Source organism: Oryzias latipes, chromosome 3, assembly GCF_002234675.1.
Source record: "Oryzias latipes chromosome 3, ASM223467v1".
NCBI classification, from domain to species: domain Eukaryota; kingdom Metazoa; phylum Chordata; class Actinopteri; order Beloniformes; family Adrianichthyidae; genus Oryzias; species Oryzias latipes.
In genome coordinates this window covers 200,448-215,015 of record NC_019861.2, presented here as the reverse complement: position 1 = coordinate 215,015, position 14,568 = coordinate 200,448, and the positions used below count along the sequence as shown (strand labels likewise).

Below are 14,568 nucleotides of genomic sequence, written 5' to 3'. Positions count from 1 at the left end.
TATAAATGAGGCCCCTGGTCCCTCACACAGTCCATGCTGCGGCTCCGGCTGCCTGCACAGCATCCTCCACACCAGCAGGGGGCGACAGACCGCCACGTTCTCAGCGAAGAAGAGCCGGGGAGGACGGCAGACATGGCGGCTACGTTTATGCGGATGGTCCGGGTCGGGGTTGGAAGGAGCCTCAGCTGTGAGTACACGAAGACCAGCGGTGCAACACACACAGACGGTCCCGGAGGACCGGGGGTGAACCGGAGCCCGCATGTCGATGCAAAGCAGGGCCGCGTTCTTCTCTGCAGGTCTTTGACCTTTGAGGTCCTGCCAATGCTAATAGCTAATGCTAACAACTCCGATGCGGACGCGTCTCTGCTGCTTCTGTTGCGTTAAAGAACACTGAAGCTAAATGTTGGCAATCAACTTCCCAGTGACAGGTTATCATTAAGCCATGATGTCTAAAGACTCCCATAAGAAGCACGCGCGAAAGTTGCATTACCAGGATCGACTGTATCATCATGAGAGAATTGTCTAGACCAATGAGTTATATCACTAGAGGAGACACGCCCGCTTTAGAAGCCTGGCCGACGGTGGCGGAGCGCGACGCCATCTTGGTGAGGTCGACGACGCCCACATGACAATGATTTCTATTGCTTTTAGTGGTGTCTAAGTAGCTTTTATATACTATATATGTTTTTACAATTTATAAATATTTATACATATATGTAAATACATAATATTTATATATATAATATATATATATAGATACATAATTTGTTGTTGTTAAAGAAGAGAAACAGTCAGCCTTAAAAGCTCAAACTTTAATGAAAAGGCATTGTTGCAGGACTTCTTACAAATAAAAAAATTATTACAAAGAATTAAAAAAAAATTATTTGTAAACATTTAGGAGTTTTAGACCTCTTTGACGTGTAATTTAAATTATTTAGAAAAACCCAACAATAAGTCAATAATAATAATAATAATAAATCAATAGTAAGTCAATACAAACAATAAATAATAGCAATACATACATAATAAGTCAATAAATAATAAAATATAAGTCTATTAATATTATTATTAACAATAAAAATAACAATAGTAATAATAAAATAAATATTCAAAAGAAGTCCAAAAGTGAACAATAGATTTACCCTAAAATAACAACAACAAAGAAAAATAATAGATTTATACTGATTCATGTGAGTGATCAATTTGTGTAACACAGATGTTATGGTGTCGGGTTTCAAGCAAACAGTCTGGCCTCTCATCAAAATGTGTTTCCACAAAATGTTTTGAACAGTCAGACTGTATTACTAGTTGGTACCACAGTGATCCATCTGGATTAGCTCTTTTTATTGCTAAGATCCACTTTTTCCTTAAGTCTGAATAGTGAAAAGTTCAGTCACTGAGTCAGAAATGTATAAATCTACATTACTATAATAGCCTAGTATGCTGTATACAGGTTTAGCAAAATAAAATGTAGATTTATGTTGACAGCAAATTCTCCGTACATCATGCAGCATGTTGATAATAGCCCTGCAGCATGATGCATGTCAACATGTGTTCTATTAATAAAGCCCCTGCAGCATTAAAAGAAAAAAATTATAATACTTATCTGTGAAATGATATACTTCCTCCTTCATGGACTCAGTTCTCTGATTTTGGCAGTTAAAACACAAACAATGAACTGGTATTATGCAAAAAATGCGTTCAAATGCATTCACTGCAGCAGTAACTTGACCTCACCAAGATGGCGGTGCTCTCCTCCCATGAGGAACCACGTGATGTCTCTTCTAGTGATATAACTCATTGGTCTGGACTGAGTGTGACGTCATAGAAGATGTCTGACTGTTTTATTCTCTGATTAACTATCTATTTAAAGATAATTTATGTACATTTATTTCATGGATTGTTTTCTGTTCACAGCTTCTTTGTCTGTCTACAATATAAAATAAAGAGCTTCCTGCAACCAAAGGCTAGAATGAGGCTAGTTTCCTGGAGCTCATAGGCTCAAGGCCCGTACACACCGGGACGAATATTCGCCAGGCGTTATTCGCCAGCGTTTTTCGCCACGTTTTTTGTGTTCACACCCAGGCGATTTTCGCTGACGATGAGTGGAGTGAACATGCAATTTCATTCCCTGACATTAGATGGCGCTTAATGTAAAACAGAAATACTCCTGTACACAAGGTGGCGCTGCGCAACTTTACGCTTCTGAAAGTCGCTTTTCACTCAGAAGAAGAGAGCAAGTATTTACACGCTTGTCAGAATCAAACAAAGAAAACATGAATATTTCAAGCACCAGTAGCTCCAACTGGTTCTTGGTTCGGGGATATTTTAGAATGTCCGTCATTATTTCTTCGCGGCTGTGTGTAGACGCTACTTGGCGTCTATCTTCTTCGCTGGTATGTGTGCTCAGCAAGGCAGTTTTGTGTTTGAGCGCCCCCAAGTTGTGTTTTACTGTAACTTCAGAATCTCCAGACACGTGTGCAAAAGCGCCATTCTCATTGGTCGAGTAGATTTCGACGCGACGCGTCGAAAAAAAAAAACGAACCCGAGGCGTTTTTTTTTTTTGACGCTTTAACGCGTGGCGTTTTTTCGCGTCGGTGTGCACACTCTCATTGGTGCCCTTTGTTTAGTCACGAGGCGTTAAACGTCGGCGAAAATCGCCGGCGAAATTCGTCCCGGTGTGAACAGGCCTTCAGTGTTAAATTCTAGAAATAACTTATTAATTAAGCCTCTAAATATGTTTATATCATGAAAATCAATTTTTTGAGCTTTTAAGTGTATTATAATGTTAATTCATTCATCGATTCAAACATTTCTGAGTAGTCTTCTGACCACCAGCCCCTCCCAACCAGTGACGTGCGGTGAGGTTAATGGCTGGTGAGGCACTGACGTCATCAGTCAGATTTACAAACATATGATCCGTACTGAGTAACTTATTCACCATTTAATTGACGACAGTTAACGTGTTTTGTTTAAAATATCATTTCTACGTGTGTTTTTTTCATATACAAACTGCAGCATAGAAAAAAGCACAAACGTTATTATCGTCTTACCTTTACTTGTAAATAAAATCCATACGCCGCTCCTTCTGAAGAAAATGACTTTCCGCTTGCTATCACTTCTATTATTTTTTAGCGTCATAATCTCAGGGCTCACCGGCGCCCCCTAACTTGAGGCACAAGAACTGCTGGCCTCACCCAGCAGCTTTTTTGCCGGCGTTTAGCGCTCAGCACAAGAAACACGTCCCTCACATAGTTATTTATAAAAACAAACACTGTACATCATATACATCTGCTAAATTATGTAAACTCAGCTCATATAGTACAAGTGATTGAACCGACATACAGAGAGACAGCAGTACCGTCTGACTGCATCGGTATTGCGCAATCCAAGGTGAGGCTCAGCGGGCTGGTGCCTCATCGCACGTCACTTATTAGTATCTGAACGGCAAATGCGGAAATTCAGCGATTTTGAAAAGAAAAACACCCAAAAATGGTAAATTTAAATGGAAAATGACTGCAAAGCACAAATTACCGATTAAATATAATAATTGAATTTATTTTTTCTCTTTTCTTCCCATGCAGTCAGGAGAGGCAGGTGAGGCACAGCCTCACCTGCCTCTCCTGACTGCACGTCACTCCTCCCAACCCATGAAAACCAGCAGGCGGGGCCATATGGCCAAAAAATCAAATCTCCTATTTTGTTATTTTAAATTGAAATTTTCATTTAAATCAATGTATTTTCTCCCTACTTTTACTTTCTTGAGCAACACTACTTTTTTCAGGCTCTGTTATGTTACAAAGACACTACTAATAAAGTTTTATACAAAGCGTCTGTTATTATTTTAATGAAATACAGTTTTTACTGAATTCATTTTTTTATCCGCCACGTCTGAAATTTCGCTCCATGAAAATATTGTCTGACTTTAAACCGGTGTAGGAACCAAATCTGTTTGGCCTGCAATAACCGTTCGTGGGCCTGACACTAATGATGACGTCACTCTACGGTAGCCCCACTTGGACAAACTACGTAGGGTCCAGATCTGCTCGGGCTCTACATATTTTCATTTCACGTTTCCATTTGTAACTTAAAGTTAAGTTAAGTTGTCAGACACAACTTATGTGTCTGACATTATTCTTTGTAGTGTTTATAGAGAGGTTTAAAAAGATCTGTGGCTGTTGGAATCAACCGGCTGCTCCACACGAGCGAGCCGTGTCTGTGATCAGAGCAGCTGGAGCCTCGTAGCTCCGTGTTCACAGACAGGGAGGTGCTTTGTGACAGTGTGCGCTCCAGAGAACGGTTCGGACCGCAGTCGGTCCTGCTGTTCTGTGTGGATTATGGAGAACCGGGTCTCTGAGGAGAGGAGCGGCTTTGGAACAGTGTTTGACCAGGCAGAGAGAAATTCAGTCCTGAGAAAATGTGTAAACAATCACGTGAATCTGTGTTTCCAGTCGTGTCCAGACAAAATAAAGAATCGTATTAGCGTTTAAACAATCGCACCGTAATTTGTCCGCACCATTCAGTATCTTACATGTCATCAGACCAACGTACAGCCAATCAAATAGAATGACATCATCATCAGTCGCAGGCCGAACAGTTTTGGGACCCACAACGGAACAGCTCGTTAGCATAGTAGCCTTTAGCATCATCGCAGCATCAGTGTGTAAAAACACAGCTGTCTCCAACACTTTTTATTCAACTTTGGTTTTTCTTATTGCTACAGCGACACGATGGTGAGCAATAAGAAAACTAGAACAGTTTTCACTCACTTATGTAACATGTCTATGAAGACTCTCATTCATCCAGGTTGGTTCCATTGTAGTAGGTTTAGAGGATGTCATTTGGACTTGGTTTTTAAAGTTAGAAGACGTTTCAACTCTTATCCAAGAGGCTTTGTCAATTCTGAATTAGCTGGTCGAAGAGCTGGTATATATGCGCTCATGGGGGAGGAGTCAGACCTGAAACTGGATGGTATTGTCAACTTAGCCTACATGGTTTCGGGTGGTTAAGAGTCGAAGGCCACAAACCACTCGTTCGAGGACAGTGAAGTCCGAATTCTAGCCAGAGAGAAAGGATGGTTTGAGCGAGGACTGAAAGAAGCCATCTTTGTCAAGAAGGATAAGAATGGTGGTCTCAGGTTTATTCTTCCATCCATCTACGGGAGTGTTTTGAAACCCAAACAAACCAAACCAGTTCCACCTGGATCGTTAATAGCTGAAAGAGATGACCAGTTTGGGGAGGGAGTCACTGGCTCCCCAACCCCCAGCTGAGGACAAAGGACTCTTAACGACCCGAAAAATCACATTTCTTTACTCTTTTTTTATATCTTTAGAGTCTAATATGAATTATACAGCAGGTTTTGTCACCATTTGCAACCCTTTATTATGTAGAATAAAGTGTTCAAAGTTTTAACAAGTTGCGTTAGGATGAGTGCTTTTATTTTCACGGACTGTTACCTGAAAAAAAAAAAACTTCTAAAGAAAGTAGAATTGAAGTTTAGCACACAACTCACCAGAACTAAGCCGTGTTGGGGCAGCTTTTGCTCGACTTGCTGTTTCTGGATGGAGCTTTTTCTTCTTCTGCCAGCTCTGGCTAAATGTAGATTATGGCAAAGGCAATTTAGCCATGTCCAGCCAAGCTTCCGGACCGCAGCCAGAATATTTGCTCCATTGTCCGTCGTAATGCAGACCAGTTTCCTCTCATCCATGGACCACTCTTGGAAGGAGGATCTGAGGGCTTCCGCCAGGTTGTCAGCTGTGTGGCTTTCTGGCGTGAACACAGTCTCCAGGCGCTCAGATAATGTCTGGTCAGGCTCATGTATAGCACATTGTTTACGCTTGACCACATATCAGCTGTCACTGAGAAATAATCGACGGATTTTAACTCCTGTATCACGCCGTCCTTTGCTGACAGATACTTTTCAGGGATTGCTGTTTGAGAAAAGTACTTTTGTTCAGAAAGTACATATTACTTGTCAAATTCATGTAACATGGCTTTGAACGCTGGCTTCTCAACGGTACGAAATGGCACCATTTCCTCAACCATGTAACGAGTCACGCTGCCAGTCAGTGCTCGTCACCGATTACTGCCTCTTTGGTACTTCGCTCCTCTTGCAAAGGCCTCAGAGACTCCCAACTGTCGCTGCTGGCCTGAGGTTGTAGTTTGTCTGCTGCTGGTTCTCCCAAGTCCAGCAAACGCCGCGGGATGGTTTATTCACAGATGGGATCTTAAATTTTTTTATTTCCTCTGGAGACGGAAACTACACAGGACAAATGCGGCATATTGCCTCGTCCAAATTCACCGGCTGTCCCTTGTCATCTGGCTCAAAGCCAAAGTGTGCCCAAATATATTACAGTATTGGATTTAGAGACTAAATTCGTAGCCATTATTATTCTTGAGCGCTTATATGGCCTATACCAAATGAAGCTACCGGTAGGCGTACTTGCTATCAACATCTAAGTAACTCCAACTGTTTCAGTTAAGCTATTGTTTTTTATGCCCGTGTTTGTGTGTATTTAATTTAAAATTGTCTGTAAACATTACAAATACTAAAACATGGCAAGCAGTTAATTAAAATCAGTCCCCCATAATATGTATAATGGGCTGTCCCTGGAGGACGCGGGCTTTGTCCACACCCAGGACTCGAAGAAAAAGTAAATTATCAGCAAAGATGAATGTGTTTATTATAGTTCCAATCACACACCATATGCAGAACTTTCAACCCAAAAAAAAAAACGTGACGTACGGTGATGCGTCATCACTGCGGTGATGCAGTTATCGTCACACCCCTAATCCTGCATGTTCCACTGCACCACTTAAACCACAAATGACAAAGCTGTCAGAACCTCCACAATAGAACAATGTGATCAGAACCCCCCCTCCCCCGATAAACCCACCAAGCTGGCTGTAATAGACCATGGTTTGTGTGTTGGCCTCTGCTCCTCAGCCTTACCCTGATTCAGTCTCTTCTTGTCTTCAGCTTCCAGAAGTTCCTTTCCGCTCAGGCAGCAGGTTGGGCGTCAGAGCTCGTCCTCTGAGACCCGCCGTGAGTATCCCAGCAACGCTGCGACGTCTTACAGTTCAGATCCATCTGGACTCCTCGTTCATGGCGCTCTGAAGCTGTGGTCCCAGAAGAACCGTTGCAGAACTGTGTTGTTGTGATCTCATCTTTTGTCGTGTGTCCTTCCCCAGCCACCGTCCGGGCCAAAGACCCCGTAACGCACAACCAGCTTGCAGCATTTGGAGAGTATGTGGCAGAGATGATGCCCAAGTACGTCCAGCAGGTTCAGGTTGGTCCATGCGCTTTACATTCCAACTGTGAGCAGACCTGATCTGAGAGGTGACAGGTGCATAAGGCACAAGTCATTCAGTTAAATAGGTAACCCAAGACCATAAGACGTTCACAAAACGTTTATAAAACTTTGGAAGAATCTTAAGAGTCTTTCCAAAGCTGATCAGATGCCATTTCAGTCAACCTGCTGTTATGTGGTGGATTGCTGAGTTCTTCACAAGCTGTACTCTGCTCTGTTTGTTTATAAGACAATGGAGAACAACTTTGCAGGAATCAGTGCTGGATAGGATAAATGCATGAATTAATATCTTTGCACTGGACCTGGAGACAAAAGGTCTGACTCTGGTCGTATTCATAAGATGATAACATAGTCTTTGTTTTTTTTATTGAACCAAGATATTCAGATTTAAGAAGTTTTGACCCTGTACCCCTGCAGGTGACCTGCTTCAATGAGTTGGAAGTCATGATCCATCCTGACGGCGTGATCCCAGTGCTGACCTTCCTGAGGGACCACACTAACGGCCAGTTCAGGAACATGGTGGACCTGACGGCCGTGGACATTCCCACTCGACAGAACCGCTTCGAGGTAACCTGCTTCTGCTTCTCCTCCGTTTTCAGGTAACTCCCAGGTCCATTCAAATTTAATTAACTTTTAAAGCTGTGCATAACAACCAAGTTCAGTTAAAGCACTGCAAGAACCATCAAACCGAACTGCACCAGCATGACTGGATTGAGTCTCTGAGCCGAGGACTCTTTGTTCTAAATGAAGAAAAGGACACGGAACAACCACAACAGTCTCCAGCTGCACCGCACAAAGTTTCTGTCATTCAGATGCAGCTGCTGCTTCTCACAGGGAGAGTCTGTAAATCATGAACACAGACATGGAGATCCCCCCCCCCCCCCGCTCAGCGGGGATCCGTGTTACACGTGAGTGCCAAACTGTGGCAGGAGATCCACATGGATCAGGGATCAGCCGTGATCGTTATGATCCGTTGCTTCCCTAGTAATTGCCCGTAGGATCTGCACACCAAACTACACTCATTTTTAACAGTCAGACAGAGCCTGGTGTGCTAGGGGCATCAGTGGAGCTCCGGTCACAGAAACGAGGGCCACCGCCCGATGGGTAGGCATCGGCAGAGTCTTCAAGATTATCTGCCGCCGCCAGATCTTTCAGAAAATCAATGGCATGATCATAAATGCAGACGGCGGCCGTCAGTCAGGCGGGGATGTCGTCATTACTAAATCAGGCAACGGCCTGGCGGGCACAGCGGCTCTGACTGGATGAGACGTGAAAGTCTCCGGACGGTGGCGTCCATATCAAGGTCTACCGGGCGCCACCAGCCGGTAATAAGAAAATATGTGCAGCGCAGAAAATAAAATTAAAATAAAAACGAACGGATCATAAACGGGAATGATGGGATCGACTCGCGGTGGGCTGGGAACCGTTCTGTATTTCCTTCCCCGAGTTTCACTCATTCACAGAAATGCTCAAACAGGCCCATCCTTCCTATTTCAGATATAAATGTCACCTCTAACCCTAACCACCACCTCCATATGTGCAGGACAGTGGCTATGTCCAAAAGTCCTCCGCTTGCCGTTAAAATGTGAACTTTTGCCTTAGCGGCCACCACACAGCGTGTAAAAATGTTACTGCTGCTGCCCGCCAAAAAGTGCTGCTGCATGAAAACCTGGCATTTAGGTCACTGCACTGTGACGTTTTGGCATATGGGACTGTTGCTGTAACCCTTGTGCTATCTTATATGTCCCCCCCCCCTTCCATTGACGTGTTCTCCCTACCATGACAAAGGTGGATAAAGGTGGATAGATTTCATGTAATCCATGGACACCAGTGAAGATCACAAATCATTGAAGAAAAAAGGTTCAGAGCACTGTCTAGTGGGTCTAGATGACCCAACTTCCAATGTTAAATTGCGTAGGATAGCACAAGGGTTAAGGACTCCAACCCCCCTTCCACAAGGTCTTGGGGTTGAAAACAGGGAAAAATCCATACGATGTACCACCACTCACCTACTTCACCCATACTGACCCAATGCCGTCCACCACGTCCTGTCACGCACAGCATGCTCATAGAAAAATGAAAATGTTGACACTTTTTCTTCTGCAGGCAGCCCATATACCCCCATCAGGTCATAAAGAATGACGGCAGTCTAATCTTCAGTAACATGCATGAACAAGAATCCCATTTTAAACTGGTGGGGAGCGACATTTAATTCTTGAAATCTTTCAGTCCCTGTAGAAGAGGTTCAGTGAAAAACTGCAGGGACTGTGGGTCATGTGGGTCCTGGTCTGTAGAAACTCTGAAGGACGTGAAGACTGTGGGTCGCTCTCTGATCCCAGAGGCTGTTTGCTTGATTTATCACCACAAGCTTATCAGAATTAGGAAACGTTCAAACGTAAATTATAAGATCATTTACGTTTGTTATAATCCAATTCCGTACAGATCATTCCAATAAAGCCAGATTATGCTATTTTTGTAATAACAGTCCATATGTTTAAGCTACAGATTTCACCTGACAGTTGTTGCTGAAGCACCTTAAAGTCTCATTAGCTGTCACACACCTGACGTTTTTCCTCTCAGCGGTTAGCTGCAGACACTGCCACACTGGGGAGTCATTTGGTGGTTCAAACCCCCAATTCCACCATCCTGGTGTTAAGCAGGGAGGCATTGGGTCCCATTTTTAGAGTCTTTGGTATGGATTTGAACTCACGACCTTCCAGTCACAGGGCGGACACTGTACCAAAAGGCCACTGAGCTGGTCACCTCCAGCAGCACTAGAGTCTATCAGAACAACCATTTGTTGTGACGGACAAAACTTTGGAATGTCAGGTGTGAGATAGAGATGTGGGCTTGTTGCTGCAGCGACAGCAGGGAGCAGATTGATAAACGGAAAACCCCGGAACATCTGGTATAGGGCAAAAGAAAATAAAGTTGGTAATTACAGCAATTTGAAGCCATGAAGCAGCCACACCACAGCTACTCAGCTACCTACAGCTACACCCAAACTGGAGACAGAAGATGTCCTCGGGCCATTGGTGACCAGAACCTACCGTCCGCTCCGCTTTCCTGACTGTGAAGGTCAGGTTACCTGACGGTCTGTTCTTGGTTTTTAGATCGTCTACAACCTGCTTTCTCTGCGCTACAACTCACGTGTCCGTGTAAAGACGTACACAGATGAACTGACGCCGTTGGACTCGGCAGTCTCTGTCCACGTGGCGGCCAACTGGTATGAGCGAGAGGTGAGTTCTGTTCGACAGCTTATCCAGCAGAGGGTCTGGGGGTGCTGAGCCTGTCGGTCCGCAGGTTTGGGACATGTTTGGAGTGTTCTTTGCCAACCATCCCGACCTAAGGCGCATTCTGACTGACTACGGCTTCGAAGGTCATCCCTTCAGGAAGGACTTCCCCCTGTCTGGATATGTGGAGGTGAGTACTGGTCCCAAGGAAACGCCAAAGGTGTCCTTTGTACCATTAGTCACTTAAGCATGGTGTCTCCCCCTCCCTCCAGGTGCGTTACGATGACGAGTTAAAGCGTGTGGTGGCCGAGCCAGTAGAGCTTGCTCAAGAGTTCAGGAAGTTTGACCTGAACACACCCTGGGAGGTGTTTCCTGCCTACCGAGAGCCCAAAGAACCTGCACCCAAACTGGAGGCTGGAGACTTGGCGCCTGACAAGAAGTGAACAGCTCCTCGTGTTTCCTGTACCTGGTTATCCCATATAACCTATTACTGTAAATAAAGATAAAGTGTGAGCCGGGAGGTGCTGAGATTCTGTTTCTCTTTATTGTCCTTATTAGATTAGATTAGATGACTTTATTTATCCCATGATGGGGAAATTCATTTATCTGTGGCAGCAACAACGACATTCAGAAATAACAGAAAAAAAGTGGGGTCATCTAGGACAGCACAAGGGTTAAAAATATGTTTTTAGCTGCTTTTTTAGAGAAAACAGAGTCTGCAGATCTGAGAGCCACTGCTGCAAAGACTCCTGTCACCTTTAGCCTTTAACCCTTGTGCTATCCCATGGGGTCCAGATGACCCCCCCCCCTTCCATTAACATGTTCTCCCTACCATGACCAAGGTGGATAAAGGTGGAAAGATTTCATGTAATCCATGGACACCAGTGAAGATCACAAATCATTGAAGAAAAAAGGTTCAGAGCTCTGTCTAGTGGGGTCTAGATGACCCAGCTCCCAATGTTAAAGTGCCTAGGATAACACAATGGGTAAAACATGTGAAGATGGAGTTTCAGTAATTAAGACGAGATGATATAAAAGCGTGGATGAACATCTGCATCTCAGAACGAGACACAATTGGACTCAGTTTTGCAATGTTTTTGGTTTGTTAAGGGGGGGGGGGGTCCCTTTGCTTCAGTTGGAGGAAGGGGAGAGTGGACTGCTTGGTGCTGAGGTGGTAACAGCTGCAGCTGGGAGGAGACGCCTGAGCTGGAAAGGTGTGAAGAGGGGGCCGAGTGGGTGGAGACTGGGGGCTGGGCAGAATCAAATCTGTTAAAGAACAGCTTCAGTTCATTTATCCAGGCTTGGTCACCTGTGACCTGGTGACCATTTCCAGCCTCAGCATGTCCTGAGATGTGTTTCAGACCCCTCCACACATCACGGATGTTGTTCTGTTCCAGGCGCTGCTCCAGCTTCTTCCTGTAGCAGTCCTTGCACTTCCTGATGTTATATTTCAGGTCCCTCTGTAATCTGCAGCTCCTCCTTGTCCCCAGAGAGAAAAAGCCCTCTTCTTTTCATTTAGGAGGGTCTTCAGCTCAGGAGTGACCCAGGGCTTATTGTTGGAGAAACACTGCACTGATTTTGTTGGCAAAATGAACACAATCAGTGATGCAATGTGTGAGACTGTCATTGTCCCCCCCATGTGGACTGCAGAGAACGTCCCAGTCTGTGGTGCTAAAACAGTCCCTCAGTCGCTCTGTTACCTCCTCAGTCCAGATCTTAACCGTTTTAATCTGTGGTTTCTGCTGTTTCACCACTGGAGTGTAAGCAGAGGAGAGATGGACCAGGTTGTGATCAGAGCGTCCTAAAGGGGGGAGGGGGGCAGAAGTATATGCATTCTTGACATTAGCATAGAAAAGGTCCAGAGTTTTACTGTCCAGCCCCGTGAAGTTGGGCAGGGGGGCAGAGAGGGGGGTGCATGCATGGTTAAAGTCCCCAGAAATCAGGATCAGGGCCTGCGGGTGTTGTGTCTGCAGCTGGGACACGGCGCTGTGCACGCGCTCACAAGTGACAGCAGCGTCGGCCGACGGAGGGATGTAAACAGGAACCACCAGCACATGGAGAACTCCAGTGAAAGGTAGAACGGCCGAACGCTGACCGCCACCAGTTCAAGTCCCTGCTGCAGTGCTGGTCTGTAACAGTGATGTGGTTCGGGTTTCACACCTGTCATGACCAAACACCGCCAATCCACCGCCTTTCTGCTCTGTGCCATGCTCTGGTCGGCCCGCACCAGCGTAAATCTGTTAACAATTGTGTTGTGGAGGGAGGGGTTAAACATTAAGAAGGTTTTTGGGCTGTAAGCTGATCTAGAAATACAGAATTTGGGCTAGCCTTTATGGATTCTGAGAGATCACTGTAGCTACACAAACGGGTCAAAAATGACATAAAACTTCAAACTAAAGGAATAAACGAACCAAGACACTTAACGCCAACTTATTGATACCGATTTGTGACTTGGTCGTTTCATTCCAACCAGCTCGGTGTGTGTGGTAGAGTACCTGCCCTAAGTAGAAGGTTATGAGTTCAAATTCAGGCCGAGTCATACCAGACTGAATTTGGGACCCAATGCCTCCCTGCTTGACACTCGTGTTTCTGGGTTGGATTGGGGGGGGGTGTTAAACCACCAAATGGTGTCTGCAGCTCACCGCTCCCCCAGGGGATGGGGCAAATGCAGAGAGCAGTTTTCACATACCTGGGTGTGACGTCTGATGGGACTTTAACTATACAATTATATCATTAATTTAGTACTTTCTGAGAGAAAACACGACAGGAACTGGATCCAGTATCTCATTGAGGCTTGAAAGTGCTAATGGATCCCTTTTTCCTTCCGGGAACTGTGGAGGCCCGCGGGCCGATCCGGCCCTCAATAAACACTCTAGTGGGCCGGAGGGGTCTTCTGCCGGTGATCGAGGTGCCGTGGGGCAAGTAGAGACAGACAGAAATTTAACTCGATTTTGATTCGCTGACGGATATTTTAGGAATATATTTTTTATTTTATCGGTTATTTATCTTTGCTGGCCTGTGATCTAGCCTCATGTCCTTGAAGAGCGCCCGGCGGATCGCGATCGATGTCATGACCACTCCTGGTTAGCACTAACTCAAAGCCCCTCACAACCCCAAGCTAACATTAATGGTTAAGCAATAATGCTGACCGACATGAGGGCTAACCAGGCGTACAGTTTTTAGCTACATGCCAGCTCAGAGGAGGACATGCAAGACAAGCAGGGAGACTGTTGCCTGCTGATTGAATGTTCTACGTAATAACTAGTAATCTTTTTCCAACATGCCTTCATCTGCAACTGATTCGCCAGAAAGAAAAACTCAAAAATGCAGTTTTAATTTTCTTTATGTATGTCCTCCATCATGAGAAGAGTTACACAAAAACATGTTAGAAACACCAAAAACACAATTTTCATTGGAGTGGGTGTTTAAACTTAGATTTATTTATTGATGTTTTAATTTTACACAAACAAATGACTGAATATTTCAAAGATTACGAAGGAAACATTATTCCACGCTTTTATTTCTTTTCTGTCACATAAAAGCTTTTACAGTTTCAGGACTTTAACTTTGCATGACTTAGATTCACAACATCCTCAGACATGTCACAAAACCCACAAACAACCAACATCTTCACAAACTTTACAAATATTTTACACAGACAAAATAAACACACTGTAGGCTCATCAGGTTACTATTGGTTCTGGTTGCAGCATGCGATTAATAAATAGCCCACGGTTCAACATGGTGCTGGTAAGATGTTCCTGAAGTGCAAATCACATCAACAAATCACTCAACACAAAAACATACAAACAATCACAACAACATTTTAAAAAGTAATAAAAAACATCACATTTCAGAAATTAAAACGAAAACGTTTTCAGAAAACCAAATGTAAAGAAAAACATTTCAAAAAACAAAAATACTTCCAGAAATCCAAATCACATGTTACAAAATGAAAAAATAAAGAAATTGTAAAAGGAAGGTATGATTGGACATCCCTGATGAGATGATGACAACTTTAACCC

The 14,568-nt window shown here is 44.3% G+C and overlaps 1 protein-coding gene across 1 annotated transcript; it reads left to right on the top strand.

Moving 5' to 3' along the window:
* The first annotated feature begins 18 nt into the window (after positions 1–18).
* ndufs3 (NADH:ubiquinone oxidoreductase core subunit S3) lies at positions 19–11,072 on the top strand. Its single transcript, XM_023951162.1, has 7 exons — positions 19–187; positions 6,980–7,045; positions 7,192–7,289; positions 7,728–7,877; positions 10,424–10,549; positions 10,614–10,733; positions 10,816–11,072. The coding sequence occupies exons 1-7, from the start codon at positions 34–36 to the stop codon at positions 10,984–10,986; spliced, it is 885 nt and encodes a 294-aa protein (XP_023806930.1). The 5' UTR covers positions 19–33; the 3' UTR covers positions 10,987–11,072.
* The last annotated feature ends 3,496 nt before the right edge of the window (positions 11,073–14,568 follow it).